Source organism: Nothobranchius furzeri, chromosome 6 (genome assembly GCF_043380555.1).
Source record: "Nothobranchius furzeri strain GRZ-AD chromosome 6, NfurGRZ-RIMD1, whole genome shotgun sequence".
NCBI classification, from domain to species: domain Eukaryota; kingdom Metazoa; phylum Chordata; class Actinopteri; order Cyprinodontiformes; family Nothobranchiidae; genus Nothobranchius; species Nothobranchius furzeri.
The window spans coordinates 80155114-80170764 of NC_091746.1; the positions used below are offsets into that span (position 1 = coordinate 80155114).

Sequence of the window (15651 nt, forward strand, 5' to 3'; positions counted from 1 at the left end):
ACTTTCTTTGAGAATGTCAATTTTATACATTTTTATGAAAAAATTAGATCGTTGTACCTTTTTTAATGGCACAGTTAAGCGATTTGCATTCAATTGTTTGCTTTGAAGGACATGTTATATGATCAGTTTTTATTCTGGTGTTTAATTTTGTGGAAATGATTTTTTCAAGAAATGTAGAAACAAGAAACTTCCCTTTATAACCTCTAAAACAAAGTTTTGTCTGGGTGTAAATGAAAACATTTGACAGGAATGAAACAGTGATTTAATGTAATTGGGTCCAAAATTTCCTTTTTGGTTTAATTACTGCACTTAAATTGATAATTTCTGATTAAAACACCCAAAAAAACTTTTTCTGAAGCACCCAAATGAATTAGTTCTTCAGAGAACCCCTTGATAAATGGTTATTTAAGGAACCCTAAAAGGTTCTGATTTTAAGGTTCCACAGAGAATCTAATTATGTTCTTTAAAGAACTTTTTTCGGTTCTCTGAAGCACCCAATTGAATTAGTTCTTCATAGAACCTTTTGATAAATGGTTATTTGTGGAACCCTAAAAGGGTTCCACAAATAACCATATGTGAGGTTCCACAGAGAACCAAATAAAAGTTCCTCAAAGAACCCATTTATAAATGGTTCTTTAAAGAACCAATAGGCAAAAGGTTTCTTGGAGAACCGAAGAAGGTTCCCCTATGGCATCACTGTGAAGAACCGTCTTTGGTTCTAACTGGAACCTTTATTTTTAAGAGTGTGAAGCACTTTGAATTGCATCTGTTGTATGCATTGTGCTTTATAAATAAAGTTTTCTTTGATTTGGCATGTTGCACAGGGATCCCAACTGTTTTTGTTTCTTTGTGCAGTTATTTGTTATTTATCATGTGGTTATATGGCACAATCAATCACACCAAAGCAGACCAAACACACACATTTACTGAGAAGCTGAACGTGTTTTCACACGTTGGTTTTAAAGTTTCACTAAAGTGTCTCTGACACTGGAAGCATATTTTTTTATTGTTTCGCTGCACAGACATCTGAGACATGAGAGTAATGTCATGAAATGTGTCAAAGGTCACAAGTGACTGACAGCTCCTAATGTTTTGGAAGGGACACACACACACACACACACACACACACACACACACACACACACACACACTTGTAATTTGTAAGTAATACATGTGAAACTGTATTTATTTAAAGCAAAATTTCCAGAAGTTTTCATCACAGTTTTATGTTTGTGTAAAAAATCGAGTGCAGTGGAGTTTATTTGCATGTGTCCTGAGTGTTAGAGGCTCTCTGTCCTAAAAGCAGCAATGCCACAGGTAGGACTATTATGAAGCAAGGCAGCAATGGCAGACGTGTGTCGCTCTCTTCTGGTTATCTGGTTTCCCTCGTGCACGCTGTTAGGGCCTAACGGGGCATTGAACAACCCCATTGTTTAAAGAAGATGCACTTAACAGTAGGAATGTGAATATTTTCCTTACTAAATATGTGATGATGTGTAGTAATACCCGATAAAAACAGTATAACTGGTGTGATTTTGGCCTGTGATACAGAATTAAATATATTACTGTCTAACTGGACGCGTTTGCTGATGATGTCATAAAGACATCAGTCAGTCTGCTCCTGCTTTTGCATCTGCCAAACAAATGTACCGTCATACCATCATAGTGAATGGAATATCCTTCTGTCTTTAATATCCTAAATCACCTACAAAAATCAATACTGATGTGGTAAAACAAACTAAAGTACTCATAAAATACATTTATTTCATTTCAAGAAAATCTCATTTCTAGAGAGAATGTTAAAAGGCGTTTTTTTCCTCCTGAATTTCAGATACAAAACAGAATCCGTTAAAGCTCACATTTTCAAAATAGTTTAATATCAAAGGTGATTTTATGAGGGCATGCTAAATAACAGAAACGTGTAAAGACCAAAAGGCTGGAGGAGGTGGCTCACACCTGAATGCAGAACGTAACTCCATTCTTGTTTCTCTACCCAAAGCTTCCCTCTAGTGGTGAGATTGTGTACCTGCTGTTTAATGAATTTCCCTCTGGGATTAATAAAGTATTTTTGAATTGAATTAAAAATTCACAGATTCCATCTTCACTTTATGTAATTATTCATAAATTAATCATCTCATCATTTTGTCATCAACATTTTTTTCAAACCCAAACACACTGTTAAAAATAAAGGTTCCAGTTAGAACCAGAGACAGTTTCTCACAGTGATGCCTTATAGGGGAACCTTCTTCGGTTCTCCAAGAAACATGTTGCCTATTGGTTCCTCACAGAACCATTTATAAATGGGTTCTTTGAGGAACTTTTATTTGGTTCTCTGTGGAACTTCACATATAGAACCTTTTAGGGTTCCACAAATAACCATTTATCAAAAGGTTCTATGAAGAACTAATTAAATTGGGTGCTTCAGAGAACCTAAAAAAGTTCTTTAAAGAACATCATTAGATTCTGTGTAGAACCTTAAAATCAGAACCTTTTAGGGTTCCTTAAATAACCATTTATCAAGGGGTTCTCTGAAGAACTAATTAATTTGGGTGCTTCAGAGAACCCAAAAAAGTTCTTTAAAGAGCAAGTCACCCCCTACAAGAAACTTACTTTACCCCCTACTTCCTGTTTGAAAAATGCAACAAATGCTGTTGCTTGGCAGACCAAGAGGGCGGAACCGCTAACAAATACACACACTCACAGGCTCACAACGGCATTATGACATCATAATATACCAGATGACATCATAGCATACCTCTTAGCCAATAGCGGTGGCAGATTTAAATTCAAATACAGTGCAGAATTTTTCCCTGACGACGGCGCAACACTGACAGTTTTAGGCAGAATATTTGAATTTTAACCAAGATGCACTGAAGTGCCAAATTATTGACTACACGTGTCTGTAGCATGATTAGACACTCCTTTATATAGCTTATCAGCAAAAAAAATGTGATTTGGGGGTGACTTGCTCTTTAAAGAACATCATTAGATTCTGTGTAGAACCTTAAAATCAGAACCTTTTAGGGTTCCTTAAATAACCATTTATCAAGGGGTTCTCTGAAGAACTAATTAATTTGGGTGCTTCAGAAAAAGTTTTTTTTGGGTGTACCAAGAACATGGACATAATTTGGAAAATGTTGAATTTATTATAGAATAGAATAGAATAGAATAGAATAGAATAGAGTCTCCTCCCTCCTCCGGTCAGCTCATGGGTCCCCAGAAGAACAAAAAAATGAAAGCAAGGCCAATTTTTTGTCTGCTTTCCTCACGCCCTGAATCACACATTTGGTTTACTTCAATTGAAAGTTTCCACATCGTGCTATTTTAAAAACCTTTGAGAGCAAATCTAGGCACAGTATATGATAAGATATTACCATTGGCACCGAGATGGCATTTATCTCTAATTGGGCAGCAGTAGCTCAACAGGTTGAGCGGGTTGTCCAGTAATCGGAAGGTTGCCGGTTCAATCCCGGCTCCGGGATTCTGCTGTTGTGTCCTTGGGCAAGACACTTTACCCACCTTGCCTGCTGGTGGTGATCGGAGGGACCGTTGGCGCCTGTGCTCGGCAGCCTCGCCTCTGTCAGTGTGCCCCAGCGCAGCTGTGGCTACATCGTAGCTCATCACCATCAGTGTGTGAATGGATGAATGATACACTGTAGTGTAAAGCGCTTTGGAGTCCTTACTCTGAGAGGCGCTATACAAGTGCGGGTCATTTATCATTTATCATTTATCATATGCTGGTGAAGGTTCTCAGTCATCCAGGTCATGGTAATCCAAATGGTTCAAATTAATTTCAACTGGACTTCTTTGGTTTCTTGAAGATGTTTCGCCTCTCATCCGAGGATATAGACAATGCAAAGCAAAAGTTATTTGTTTTACTTGAATATAAAGGGTCCAGTGTTACTATTGCAGGGTCGCTCCTCTTGCTGCTGCTGATGATAATGGAGAGCAAGGCTGATCTCAGACTCTAACAAACCTGGTTGCCAATCAAAAAAGTAATATAAAAATGAATAAATTGGTGAAAGTACTTAGAAATGTAAGACAGAAAAATCAGAAAAAATATGTGGCAGATAGACTGAAAGGTAATTATTATTAGGGCAGACAATGTTTTCATATCAGGTAAAAGAATGCAACAAAAATGTATACAGATAGGTGTGTGTGTGTGTGTGTGTGTGTGTGTGTGTGTGTGTGTGTGTGTGTGTGTGTGTGTGTGTGTGTGTGTGTCAACAACAGAGTAGTATTAACCTCACCAGCAACTATGGGGATAGATAGAACCCTTTCTATCTTTCTTTCTTTCTTTCTTTCTTTATTCCATCCATCGATTCTTTTTACCATTTTCGGACTCAAGTCAGTAAATTTAAGTTCTTGGTCAGATTTTTGCCTGTTTGTTCGTTTCTGGGGATTTTGATACCGTCACTAGATTACGAGTAACAGAAATGCTAGTAAAAAAATAAACACACACACTTACAGGTGCTGGCCAGTAAATTAGAATATCATCAAAAGGTTGAAAATATTTCAGTAATTCCATTCAAAACGTGAAACTTGTACATTATATTCATGCAATGCACACAGACCAATGTATTTCCGATGTTTATTACGTTTAATTTTGATATTTATAGGTGACAACCAATGAAAACATCAAATCTGGTATCTCAGAAAATTAGAATATTCTAAAGGCCAATGAAAAAATGTTTGTTTCTCTAATGTTGGCCAACTGAAAAGAATGAACATGAAAAGAATGTGCATGTATAGCACTCAATACTTAGTCGGGGCTCCTTTTGCCTCAATAACTGCAGTAATGCGGCGTGGCATGGACTCGATCAGTCTGTGGCACTGCTCAGGTGTTATGAGAGCCCAGGTTGCTCTGATAGTCGTCTTCAGCTCCTCTGCATTGTTGGGTCTAGCGTATTGCATCCTCCGCTTCACAATACCCCATAGATTTTCTATGGGGTTAAGGTCAGGCGAGTTTGCTGGCCAATCAAGGACAGGGATACCATGGTCCTTGAACCAGGTGCTGGTGGTTTTGGCACTGTGTGCAGGTGCCAAGTCCTGTTGAAAGGTGAAGTCTGCATCCCCATAAAGTTGGTCAGCAGCAGGAAGCATGAAGTGCTCTAAAACTTCCTGGTAGAGGGCTGCATTGACCCTGGACCTCAGGAAACAGAGTGGGCCAACACCGGCAGATGACATGGCACCCCACACCATCACTGACGGTGGAAACTTTACACTGGACCTCATGCAACGTGGATTCTGTGCTTCTCCGCTCTTCCTCCAGACTCTGGGTCCTTGATTTCCAAAGGAAATGCAGAACTTGCTTTCATCAGAAAACATAACTTTGGACCACTCAGCATCAGTCCAGTCCTTTTTGTCCTTGGCCCAGGCGAGACGCTTCTTGCGCTGTTTCTTGTTCAAGAGTGGCTTGACACACGGAATGCGACACCTGAATCCCATGTCTTTCATGAGTCTCCTCGTGGTGGTTCTTGAAGCGCTGACTCCAGCTGCAGTCCACTCTTTGTGGATCTCCCCCACATTTTTGAATGGGTTTGTCGTCACAATTCTCTGCAGGGTGCGGTTATCCCTAGAGCTTGTACACTTTTTTCTACCACATTTTTTCCGTCCCTTCGCCTGTCTGTTAATGTGCTTGGACACAGAGCTCTGCGAACAGCCAGCTTCTTTAGCAATCACCTTTTGTGTCTTGCCCTCCTTGTGCAAGGTGTCAATGATTGTCTTTTGGACAGCTGTTAAGTCAGAAGTCTTCCCCATGATTGTGGTGCCTTCAAAACAAGACTGAGGGACCTTTTAAAGGCCTTTGCAGGTGTTTTGAGTAAATCAGCTGATTAGAGTGGCAGCAGGTGTCTTCTATATTCAGCCTTTTCAGAATATTCTAATTTTTTGAGATACCAAATTTGGAGTTTTCATTAGTTGTCACTTATGAATATCAAATTTAAATGTAATGAACATTGGAAATACATTGGTCTGTGTGCATTGCATGAATATAATGTACAAGTTTCACGTTTTGAATGGAATTACTGAAATATTTTCAACCTTTTGATGATATTCTAATTTACTGGCCAGCACCTGTATGTGAAACTGGAAAATTTCGAATATTGCGCAAATGACATTTATTTCAGTAGTGCAATTACACCAAAAGACAATTTAAAGGCCCAGGAACCCTTTACAGGTGTTCTCTAGTTGCAGTTATAATGGGGGTGCATATGGGGTAATGACGTCACTTTAGCCTAATAAATGATAAATGACCCGCACTTGTATAGCGCCTTTCAGAGTCAGAGGACTCCAAAGTGCTTTACACTGCAGTGTATCATCCATTCACACACACACATTCACACACTGATGGTGATGAGCAGTGTAGCCCCATGCAGCTGTGGCTACCCAGACAGAGGTGACATTTTCAGTGATTTCAGTTTTTTTCACTATAAAGTGCATTTTGTCTGTAATGCAGAAAGCGCTGAAACATGTGTATAGGACCCCCCAACAAAAGAAAAAGTAAATATAAAAACAATACTCTCCTTGGTGCTGAAACACCCACTTGGAGACATGTTTTAGCTGTTTAAAAATGTTTTATTTGATTTCTGGGAATGTTAATTTATACTATTTGTGTCATATTTCATCCCCAAAACAACCAGTCTCGTTTCTGTCTCTTCTGTGTTTATTTGTTTATTATTTTATTTTATTTATGTATTGCTGTCTCGTGTGAACCTCTCGGTTGTAAACCCGAGCAGACAGCCTTCCGGCACGCAGCTGCAGCCGTGCCAGCCTGTGTCAGGGCTTCCTCCGTTTTGCTGCATTTTGATGTCGCGCCGCGGATGAAACCGACCTCTCGCTCCGATCTGGTCTCGTCAAACCCATTCAAAGTTGAACGATGGCTGACTGCGCGCGGTGGTTTAAGGCAGGTCTTGCGTTATTGTGTATTATTGGTGCAGCTGAATCTAAAAGGGTCGTCAAATGTCCTTCAGGATGCTCGTGCTCCAAGGAGAACATCATCTGCGTCGGGACCTCGCAGATTCCCCGAACCATACCGAGTGAGAGCAACTCGCTGTGAGTAATCGATTAGAGATAATCTGATAATCCAAACATCAGGCATTAAACGATGCTGCATTCAGAGAACAATTAGTTCAGCATGTTGTTTTGTCAACAGAAGCATAGTGAATGGCTCCATTGCAGAAATCTCAGAGGGGATGTTTGCACTCATGCCTTCTCTTCAGCTGCTGTAAGAGGAAATCTTCTCAGAAAACTGTGCTTTGTTGTTGCTTTTGTACATAATAAACTATAAATAACAGTGCAAACATTTTCTGGTAGTTGGGTGTGAAATTGTGAGCTTTTTGACAATTTATTTGAGTTTGTTTTCATGCAGGCTCCTTAATTCCAACTCTTTGTCCACAATTAAAGACGATGCTTTCTCCGGTCTGTCTCATCTGGAATATCTGTGAGTTTCTGACAAATAACCTGAAATTGATCTTTTCTGCAGGATTATGTCTGATAAATTCAGTCCTGATCTACACATTTCACCAGGGGTGTGTCCAGATCTTTTAAAAAGGGGTGGCCCAGGGGGGCACTTCTTTGTGTATGGGTGGCACCAGTGGTAAGGTATATTTAAAGGGAATTCAGTGGGGTGGCACCTGGGGTGTCCAATCAGATTCCAAGGGTGGCATGTGCTACCCCAGGCCACTCCCTGGATACGCCCCTGCATGCTGAAATGATTTTGTTTAAAAACATAAAGAGATCCACATCAGAAAAATGCATAAATCTAAACGATTTTCCCTCCTTGTTTGGACTTAACACAGATTTATCGAAGGAAACAAGATTGAAACCATCACTAAAAATGCCTTCCGAGGTCTACGAGCTCTGACTCATCTGTAAGTCTGCTCTGTTTTTCCTCAGTAATCAGGAAAAAGATTTGCTTTTTAAACACATGGAGGTGGGAAAAAAACCTGATACTGCAGCTTGAACATAAAATAGTCAGAGTCAACAAAAAAGGGCTTTTATTGTCTCCCTGTGTTGTAGCTCTCTCGCAAACAACAAGATGAGATTTCTGCCGAGAGATCTGTTCTTTGACTTGGACTCACTGCTGGAACTGTGAGTAAGCAGTTGTGGAGTCAGCAGTGTGTGTGTGTGTGTGTGTGTGTGTGTGTGTGTGCTGAGTTCTTTCCATTACGCACTCCAAAAACGATCCATCTCATTTACTTTCTGCGACGGCCTGATCTTGCGTCACCCTTCTCTCACCATAAATCTTAGCTGACTGTTCCCTGTCTTGTGCATCAGAGATCTGAGAGGCAACGCGTTCCAGTGCAGCTGTGAGAACAAGTGGCTGATGACATGGCTGAAAAACACAAACGCCACAGTGTCAGATGTCTTCTGTGCAGGCCCCAGTGATATGAAGGGCAAGCGGCTCAACGACCTTCCCATTCCACCGGGCAAATGTATTTCTACAGGTAACAGAACGTGCACGACAATAGCGTGGGAGGCACACGCTCAGAGAAGTACAGCGTCGGAGGTTGGGAAAGGAAATCAATCAAGTTTACAGAATGCATCTAAAAACAGACTCAGTGTCAAATAACATGTTAGATTTAAATGTGCACCACACGTCCAAAAAAGGACATTGGTTTTTTTGGATTATAATGTACTCTTTTCCACTTTGACCTGCTTTGAATATTTGCAATGTGATTTAAATTTGAGAGTTTTTATGTTTTTGGTGTTTATTCCAAGCCAAAACTGCCTAGTTCCCCTTTAAAACATGAAAGACGGTGGAAATGTTGCAGTCCTTCATCCCTATAGAGGAGTGCATGTTCTCACGGTTGAATTAAACACTGTTGTTGTCACAAAAATACATCAGAAGATGGAAATTGCTCTGAGACCTTATAGATTAATAATTAATGCTAAATACACGACCGGTACATTGTGCTGTTGGAAGCATTTGTCAGAGCGTGCAGACTGCTGAGATCACATAAACCGTTGGTTCAGTAACTAAGGCCAAAAAGGAAAATCAGCTCTACTTTTGTTGCATTGGAGTAAAAGCACACAGCCAAAAATGCATCATACCAAAGAAACAAACATGCAAATAAGAAGCATTGTCTCTAACAAGAAAAAGGGTTTTCAGTGCCAAAAATGTATTTAGAAGTTCCAGACCAGGGGTAGGCATCCTGCATGTTTTCCAGCCATGCATGAACTTCCATCCATCCATCCACCCATTTTCAACCGCTTATCTGGAGTTGGGTCATGGGGGCAGCAGCCTAACCCCGGCTTTCCACAGGAGCCGTCAGCAGCACGTTACTGCAGCAGCACGTCATAGCTGCTGATAGGAACCGCTGTGGTCAACAGAACCTTTTCCACTGGAGCCATCAGCAGCGCGAGTCGGCCGCGTCTCAGGAGCAGCATGTCGCGGCCTTTACGCGCCGGTTCTATTTTCTACGCGCGACGCCTCTGAAACGGGTCAAGTTCGACAATTTTGGGGAAGGAAAGACAGGAAATCGGACGCGGAAATGGAGAGAAGCTCCCGAGATTTTCAGAATAAATAACGTACTGCCTTCCGGTTGCTTTACTTTAAAAAAGGTTACTAACTGTGCGTCCCCGTGAGAAGTTATCACCTAGCTAGCGGTCTCCTTTGTTTTTCAGGTCCGTATTGGCGATTATAAAACAAACAGAACATAAAACACAAACCATGTTGTAGTTTTCTCCTGCTTGTTGTTGTGTTTACTGACGAAGTCACTCGTGTGACTTTGTGCTCTGTCGGTGACAGCTGCTGCCCTGCTGCTTCGCGTCTCGTGGGAGGGGCCAAGCAGCAGCTTACGCGAGCAAGACGTGCTGCTGCAGTAACCTGCTGCTGACGGCTCCCGTGGAAAGCCGGGGTAAGCCGAGAGGCCCAAACTTCCCTCTCCCCAGCCACTTGGGCCAGCTCCACCGAGGGAATTCCAAGGCGTTTCCTGACCAGCTGAGAGAGTCCCTCCAGCGTGTACTGGGTCTTTCCTTGGGTCTCCTCCCAGTTGGACATACCTGGAAAACCTCTCCAGGGAAGCATCCAGGAGGCAACCTAACCAGATTCCCGAGCCACCTGAACTGGCTCCTCTCAATAGCTGTTTTTAGAGGACCGTAGCGTTTGCAAAACGGGATTTGCCGCGGCACCCTGGGGAGGATTTTGGCATTCATAGTAGCAAAGCTGAAGCTAGAACAAACTGCCATCAGGCACCTCTCAAACCAAGACGGGATAAAGGGAGGTCCCTGCAGACCCCCCACCCCCCACCCCACATGCGACCTACAGGGTCGCGCATTCAGCGTCAGATGGAAGACACGTCAGACTGATGAAATTTCTTTTTCAGGACCTTTAGCTTTGATGTGACCTGCCTTTTGTCCCGCTTGACGCCCCACTCAGCCAGTGTTTTCACCACTCTGTCGAACAGCAGGCTGTCTCTCACCGTCCCCGTAAAAAGGCGACTAATCTGTTCTTCCGCTCGCACGGCCAGAAGCTCCATGGTCTCCGCGTCCATCCTGTTTGCCACGTTGTAGGTGGTTGAAAGATACTAGTGAGAGGCCATGTTTATCTGTGTTTATATCCCTTCCGGCCGGCACTTGGCGCGCAGTATACGTCACTATTGCGACCACCCTCTTTTGCGGGGGGGCCTCTCACAGTCGCTCCAAAGGGATTATCGGGGCTGACACGTGTTTCGCCGTCAGAGGCGAGGGGCTCATGCAGCAATATATCTACGAGGCTAAGCGCATCAGAATCGAGTTTTATCACCTTTCCCCTTTGCTCCTTGCCACATTTACGAGACCCACAAATTCGGATTTATCACTCCGTAATGACGCGGTGGTCTGTCTTATAAAAGAGGCTAATGTGGAGCGCATCTTCTCCGAGCCCCTCCCGGATGACCGAGCTTCTCACCCTATCTCTAAGGGAGAGCCCCAGCCTACAAAGAAAACTCATTTTGGCCGCTTGTATCCGCAATCTCGTTATTTTGGTCTCTACCCAAATCTCATGACCACAGGAGAGGGTAGGAACGTAGATCGACCGGTAAATCGTGAACTTTGCCTCCTGACTCAGCTCCTCTTCACCACGAGAGATAGGTACAGCACCCGCATCACTGCTGACTCAGCACCAATCCGCCTGTCGATCTTGCACTCCATATTTCTCTCACTCATGAACAAAAACCCTGAGACACTTAAACTCCTCCACTTGCATGAACTTGCAGCTTCTAATTGGCTGAACACACCTGATCCAGGTAATCAACAACAACAAAGATAGTTGGAAAACAAGCAGGACTGTGGGCCTCTAGGACCAGGGTCGCCCACCTCTGTTCCAGACCCTTTTGGTGATCAAATTAACTGCTTGTTTCTTTTTCCAGACTTTGTGCGTCACCAGTCCATCCCTATTCAGTCTATGTCAGCAGACATCTTCTCCTTTAAAGATGACATCTTTGTAGCGCTGGCCGCCCCGAACTCCAACAGCTGTGTGATCATGGAGTGGGATCACATAGAAATGAATTTCAGAAAGTTTGACAACATCACAGGTTTGATTTTCATCCTTTAACTCATTCACTGCCAGCCGTGGCCTCATCACTAACGGCCTTCGCTGCCAGCGTTTCTCACCATTTTTACTGTTTTTTTAAGAGTCACAGAACGTTGCGCGCTAGGATGATGTCGATGCCAAAACAACCAAAACAAAGAGGAGACTCACCTCGTACATCAGGAAGAAGCCGCGTGTTTCGAGCGTTATCCGTTCTTTCATAATCCGTTGTCGAATTGTGATCGGCAGGCACTTTTCCAGTTCGCTCCTCACTTTTTTTTACAGGAGCGGCTCAAAACGATCTAACACAGGGGTGTCAAACTCATTTTAGCTCAGGGCCACATTGAGGGGAATCTAGTCCCAAGTGGGCCGGACCGGTAAATTAAAAAAAAAAAATAAAAAATAAAGTATGTTATAAAAAATCTGAAAAAAAAACTTTAATTATAAAAATATATATACTTCAGATTGTTTTCTTTGTTTTAATACAATCAATATAAAACAAGGCTGGAGCCTGAGGACAGTGTGGTACAAGTACAACACCTGAAGACTACTTGAAAATTTGAAAAAAAAAAATCAAATAAAAAAAACATTTCTTAGTGATTCCAAGAGCTTACAGATCACATGGCTAGATCAGTTTCATGCAGCACTTAAAGTATATTTGACTCATTTTACTTTACATCTTTTAGCTTTCACCAGCACATCAATATCAGAAGTCACATCCTGAGTGGCGGCCAACTTCAGGATGGGATTCAAGTTCTTGTGTGAGCCTTGAGTGCAGCTTTGTTTTATTTATACTCATTACAGAGAAAACTTGCTCACAAAGATACGTTTATTTTCACTCTACATTGTAAAGTATGAAAATAAAGTTTACACAACCATCTCGCGGGCCGGATTTAACCTGCTTGTGGGCCGGATCCGGCCCGCGGGCCGCATTTTTGACACCCCTGATCTAACACATGGATGTTTTGCTTCCTGATTACGTGATGTGTGACGTATGCGGATGAAGATCGGCTTCAGGGCTGAGATGTTTGTTCTCTCAGCGCGGGGGCTCGTTCCGATGTTCAAACAGTAAAAAAATGCAAATGACGTCGTCATTGGCAGTGAACGGTTGGATCTAAAATGATGACTTTAGTCGTCAACGGCAGTGAATGAGTTAATATTTTACACAAAGCCCAATGATCTTGAAATTTGAATGCAGCTTTCAAGCATGATCACAAACATGAGGATATATAGCATGAGCCGTTGTCATTGAGACTTGCTTTAGTCTGGTGTAATTCAGTTACATCCACGCTGTTCTGATCTGTGACGTAAATAGCTGCTCCCATTGACTCCATTAGACCAAACTTGCTCTGTTTGAGGACTTTTGCATCATTCTTCATTAAAATAAACTTTCAGTAATGCGAGAATTCACCTCTAAATTTGAGCATAGTTGAGTTTTGCCTTTTTCATAAAAATTCAATCTGAAGTATTTTATTTTTTGAGCCTTGCTACCTCTAACAACGCCTTTCATCACAGGTAAATCTGTTGTTGGATGCAAGTCTTTCCTCATCGACGCGCACGTGTTTATAATCGTCACCCAGCTCTTTGGTGGTTCCCACATTTTCAAGTTTAATGAGCAACAAAACAAGTTCATCAAGTTTCAAACCGTCGAGGTCGTCAACATCTCAAAGCCAAACGACATGGAGGTCTTCCAAATGGACGGTGACTGGTACTTTTTGATTGTGGACAGTTCCAAGGCAGGCCTGTCTACTCTCTACAAGTGGGCCGACCAACCAGAGCGCAATGAAACTGGTTTCTATTCTTACCAGTTTCTCCATGAATGGTTCCGCGACACAGATGCTGAGCTTGTTGAGGTAGATGGGAAGCTCTATCTGATCTTAGCCAGCCGTTCCCAATCACCGGTCATCTACCTGTGGAACAAGGGCACCCTGACGTTTGTTGTCCACAGCGAAATCCAAAATGTGGATGACGTGGTGTCCGTCAAAGCTTTTCAGGTGGAAAGTGACTTGTTTTTGGCTCTGGCTTGTTACATTGGTGACTCCAAAGTGGTCAAGTGGGTCAACAAGCAGTTCACTGAGATCCTGGCTCTTCCCTCTCGAGGAGCAATGATCCTTCAGCCTTTTGCCTTCTCAGACAGACACTATCTCGCTCTTGGCAGTGATTACTCTTTCACACAGATCTACCTCTGGGATAATGAGACCAAAACTTTCCACAAGTTTAAGGATGTTTATGTGCAGTCACCACGCTCGTTCACAGTGGTGACCACCGACCGCAGGAGTTTCGTCTTCTCCTCCAGCCTGAAGGGGAAATCTTTGGTGTTTGAGCACATATTTGTAGATTTAAGCTTGTAAACGACAGGATAGCAAAATCTGAGTTCTGATCGATTGTGTATGTTTGCTACAAAGCAATCTCACATGCTGTATAATCGTACTTATGCAATCAGACTGATTACTTTTGATTTGTTGTCTCTGCAGATTATAGAAATGTCAAGAGTTAACACAGCTTAAAGCAGATGCCTGGAAATTTACAGCAAAAGTGATCTTTGAAATCAAAGTGCATGAAAATAATGCCATGGCAAATCTGAGGAGAGCTGAGGGAAAGGAAGTTGATTCTGGCAGTAACTGTTGGATGCTATAACTTGACTGTTTTGACAAATTAATGTACTTACTGCTCATTAAATGGGACAACATGCAGTCTTGCAGACAGAATGTAATACTAATTTCAAACTGGATTTGGGCAGTTTGTAGGTGTGCCTGTCTCTATAAACAAATCTTCTTCCCAAAGATATGAAGTGTTTGAGGATTGTGCCAAAGTTTCAGGTATTTCACTCACATTTGATCCACTAAAGAAAAGGAAAGAAACTGTGAACTCCAAAGCCATCTCCTCCCACTAACAAAATGCAAACATGGTTTCCCCCATCACCATATAAAAATGCAGTGGCTAAACAGAATGAGCCTAAACGTATATTAATGCTAAGTTATGATAATGCTACTGAGTGCCTGATTAATAGCAAAGTTATGTACTGATTATTTCTATGCAAAGTGTGTAAAACTGGGTGTTTATACAGAATTACATTCAAAGGTTTTGTGCTGATATGACTTGAATTTTCTTTTGGTGATGTTTCTATTAATCCACAAATGTGGGATTCTTCTTTTTGCAGATCTGTTTGTCTACAGTGTTTCTCACAGAAAAGTTAATGGTAATATTTTGAATGTTAAACTGAATTATTAGTCAGACAGGTGAAAACAATAAAATGACAACTAAGCAATTTGGATTTGTAATAATGCAACGTTTCTTCCAGCAGTTTTCATGTCTGAACTTGTGATAATAATATATTTATCTGTATTGCACTGCATTAACCATGAAGCAACCATTAAAATCTTAAGTCCAATGTATGAGTTATTAAAGATCATTTGACTGACCTTGACGCTGATTTATTTTTACACACTCAAATGTACAGACTGTGCATCTGTTATGTTTTGAGGTGAGAAGAAAGCAGACAGGTGGTATGGAAATAACTTTATCCTTCAGGAACTTTAATACAGGAATGAAAAACATACAGGGTTTGTCAGGGTCATTTGCCCCACACGCTGGTGGGGATGAGCTACGATGTAGCCCCAGCTGCCCTGGGGCGCACTGGCAGAGGCGAGGCACTAGGCGGCTCGAACCTGCAACCTTTCGATTACAGGTCGTCACCCTGGGTATGTACTACCCCCTATTGCCAGGGAAATACACACAGTCACTTTAACCCAGGCACAAAGGCATACAAATCATTAAATGGCTATAACTTGTTTGTGTCTGGACATGTGAGGCAGTTGTTATTTATCTAAAACACAATTAAATTTGTATTTATGTGACAGAATTCTTATGTGGTGTCAGTGTCAAAGTGCAAAACCCAGCACGCCACAGTGTGCCACAAACTCAGTTTTTAATGCATATACGATAACTTTTCTGGAAATTATCAATTTTATTTATTTATTTATGTATTTATTTATTTATGTTTTGCCTTTTAAAGATTTTTGTTTATAAATTATTATATTTTGTTAATGTTTCATTTGTGTGGTATACGCAGTTTTATCCCACTTTATTTTTGCATTTATATTCATCAGCAACAAATAACTAGAACTTTTCTGCTAAAG

At 41.7% G+C, this 15651-nt stretch overlaps 1 protein-coding gene across 1 annotated transcript; it reads left to right on the top strand.

The window, feature by feature from the left end:
• The first annotated feature begins 6702 nt into the window (after positions 1–6702).
• Positions 6703–14008, top strand: LOC107375262 (leucine-rich repeat LGI family member 2). The gene is made up of 8 exons (XM_015943693.3): positions 6703–7053; positions 7154–7225; positions 7370–7441; positions 7800–7871; positions 8020–8091; positions 8278–8447; positions 11352–11516; positions 13028–14008. The coding sequence occupies exons 1-8, from the start codon at positions 6878–6880 to the stop codon at positions 13861–13863; spliced, it is 1635 nt and encodes a 544-aa protein (XP_015799179.3). The 5' UTR covers positions 6703–6877; the 3' UTR covers positions 13864–14008.
• Positions 14009–15651: the final 1643 nt, after the last annotated feature.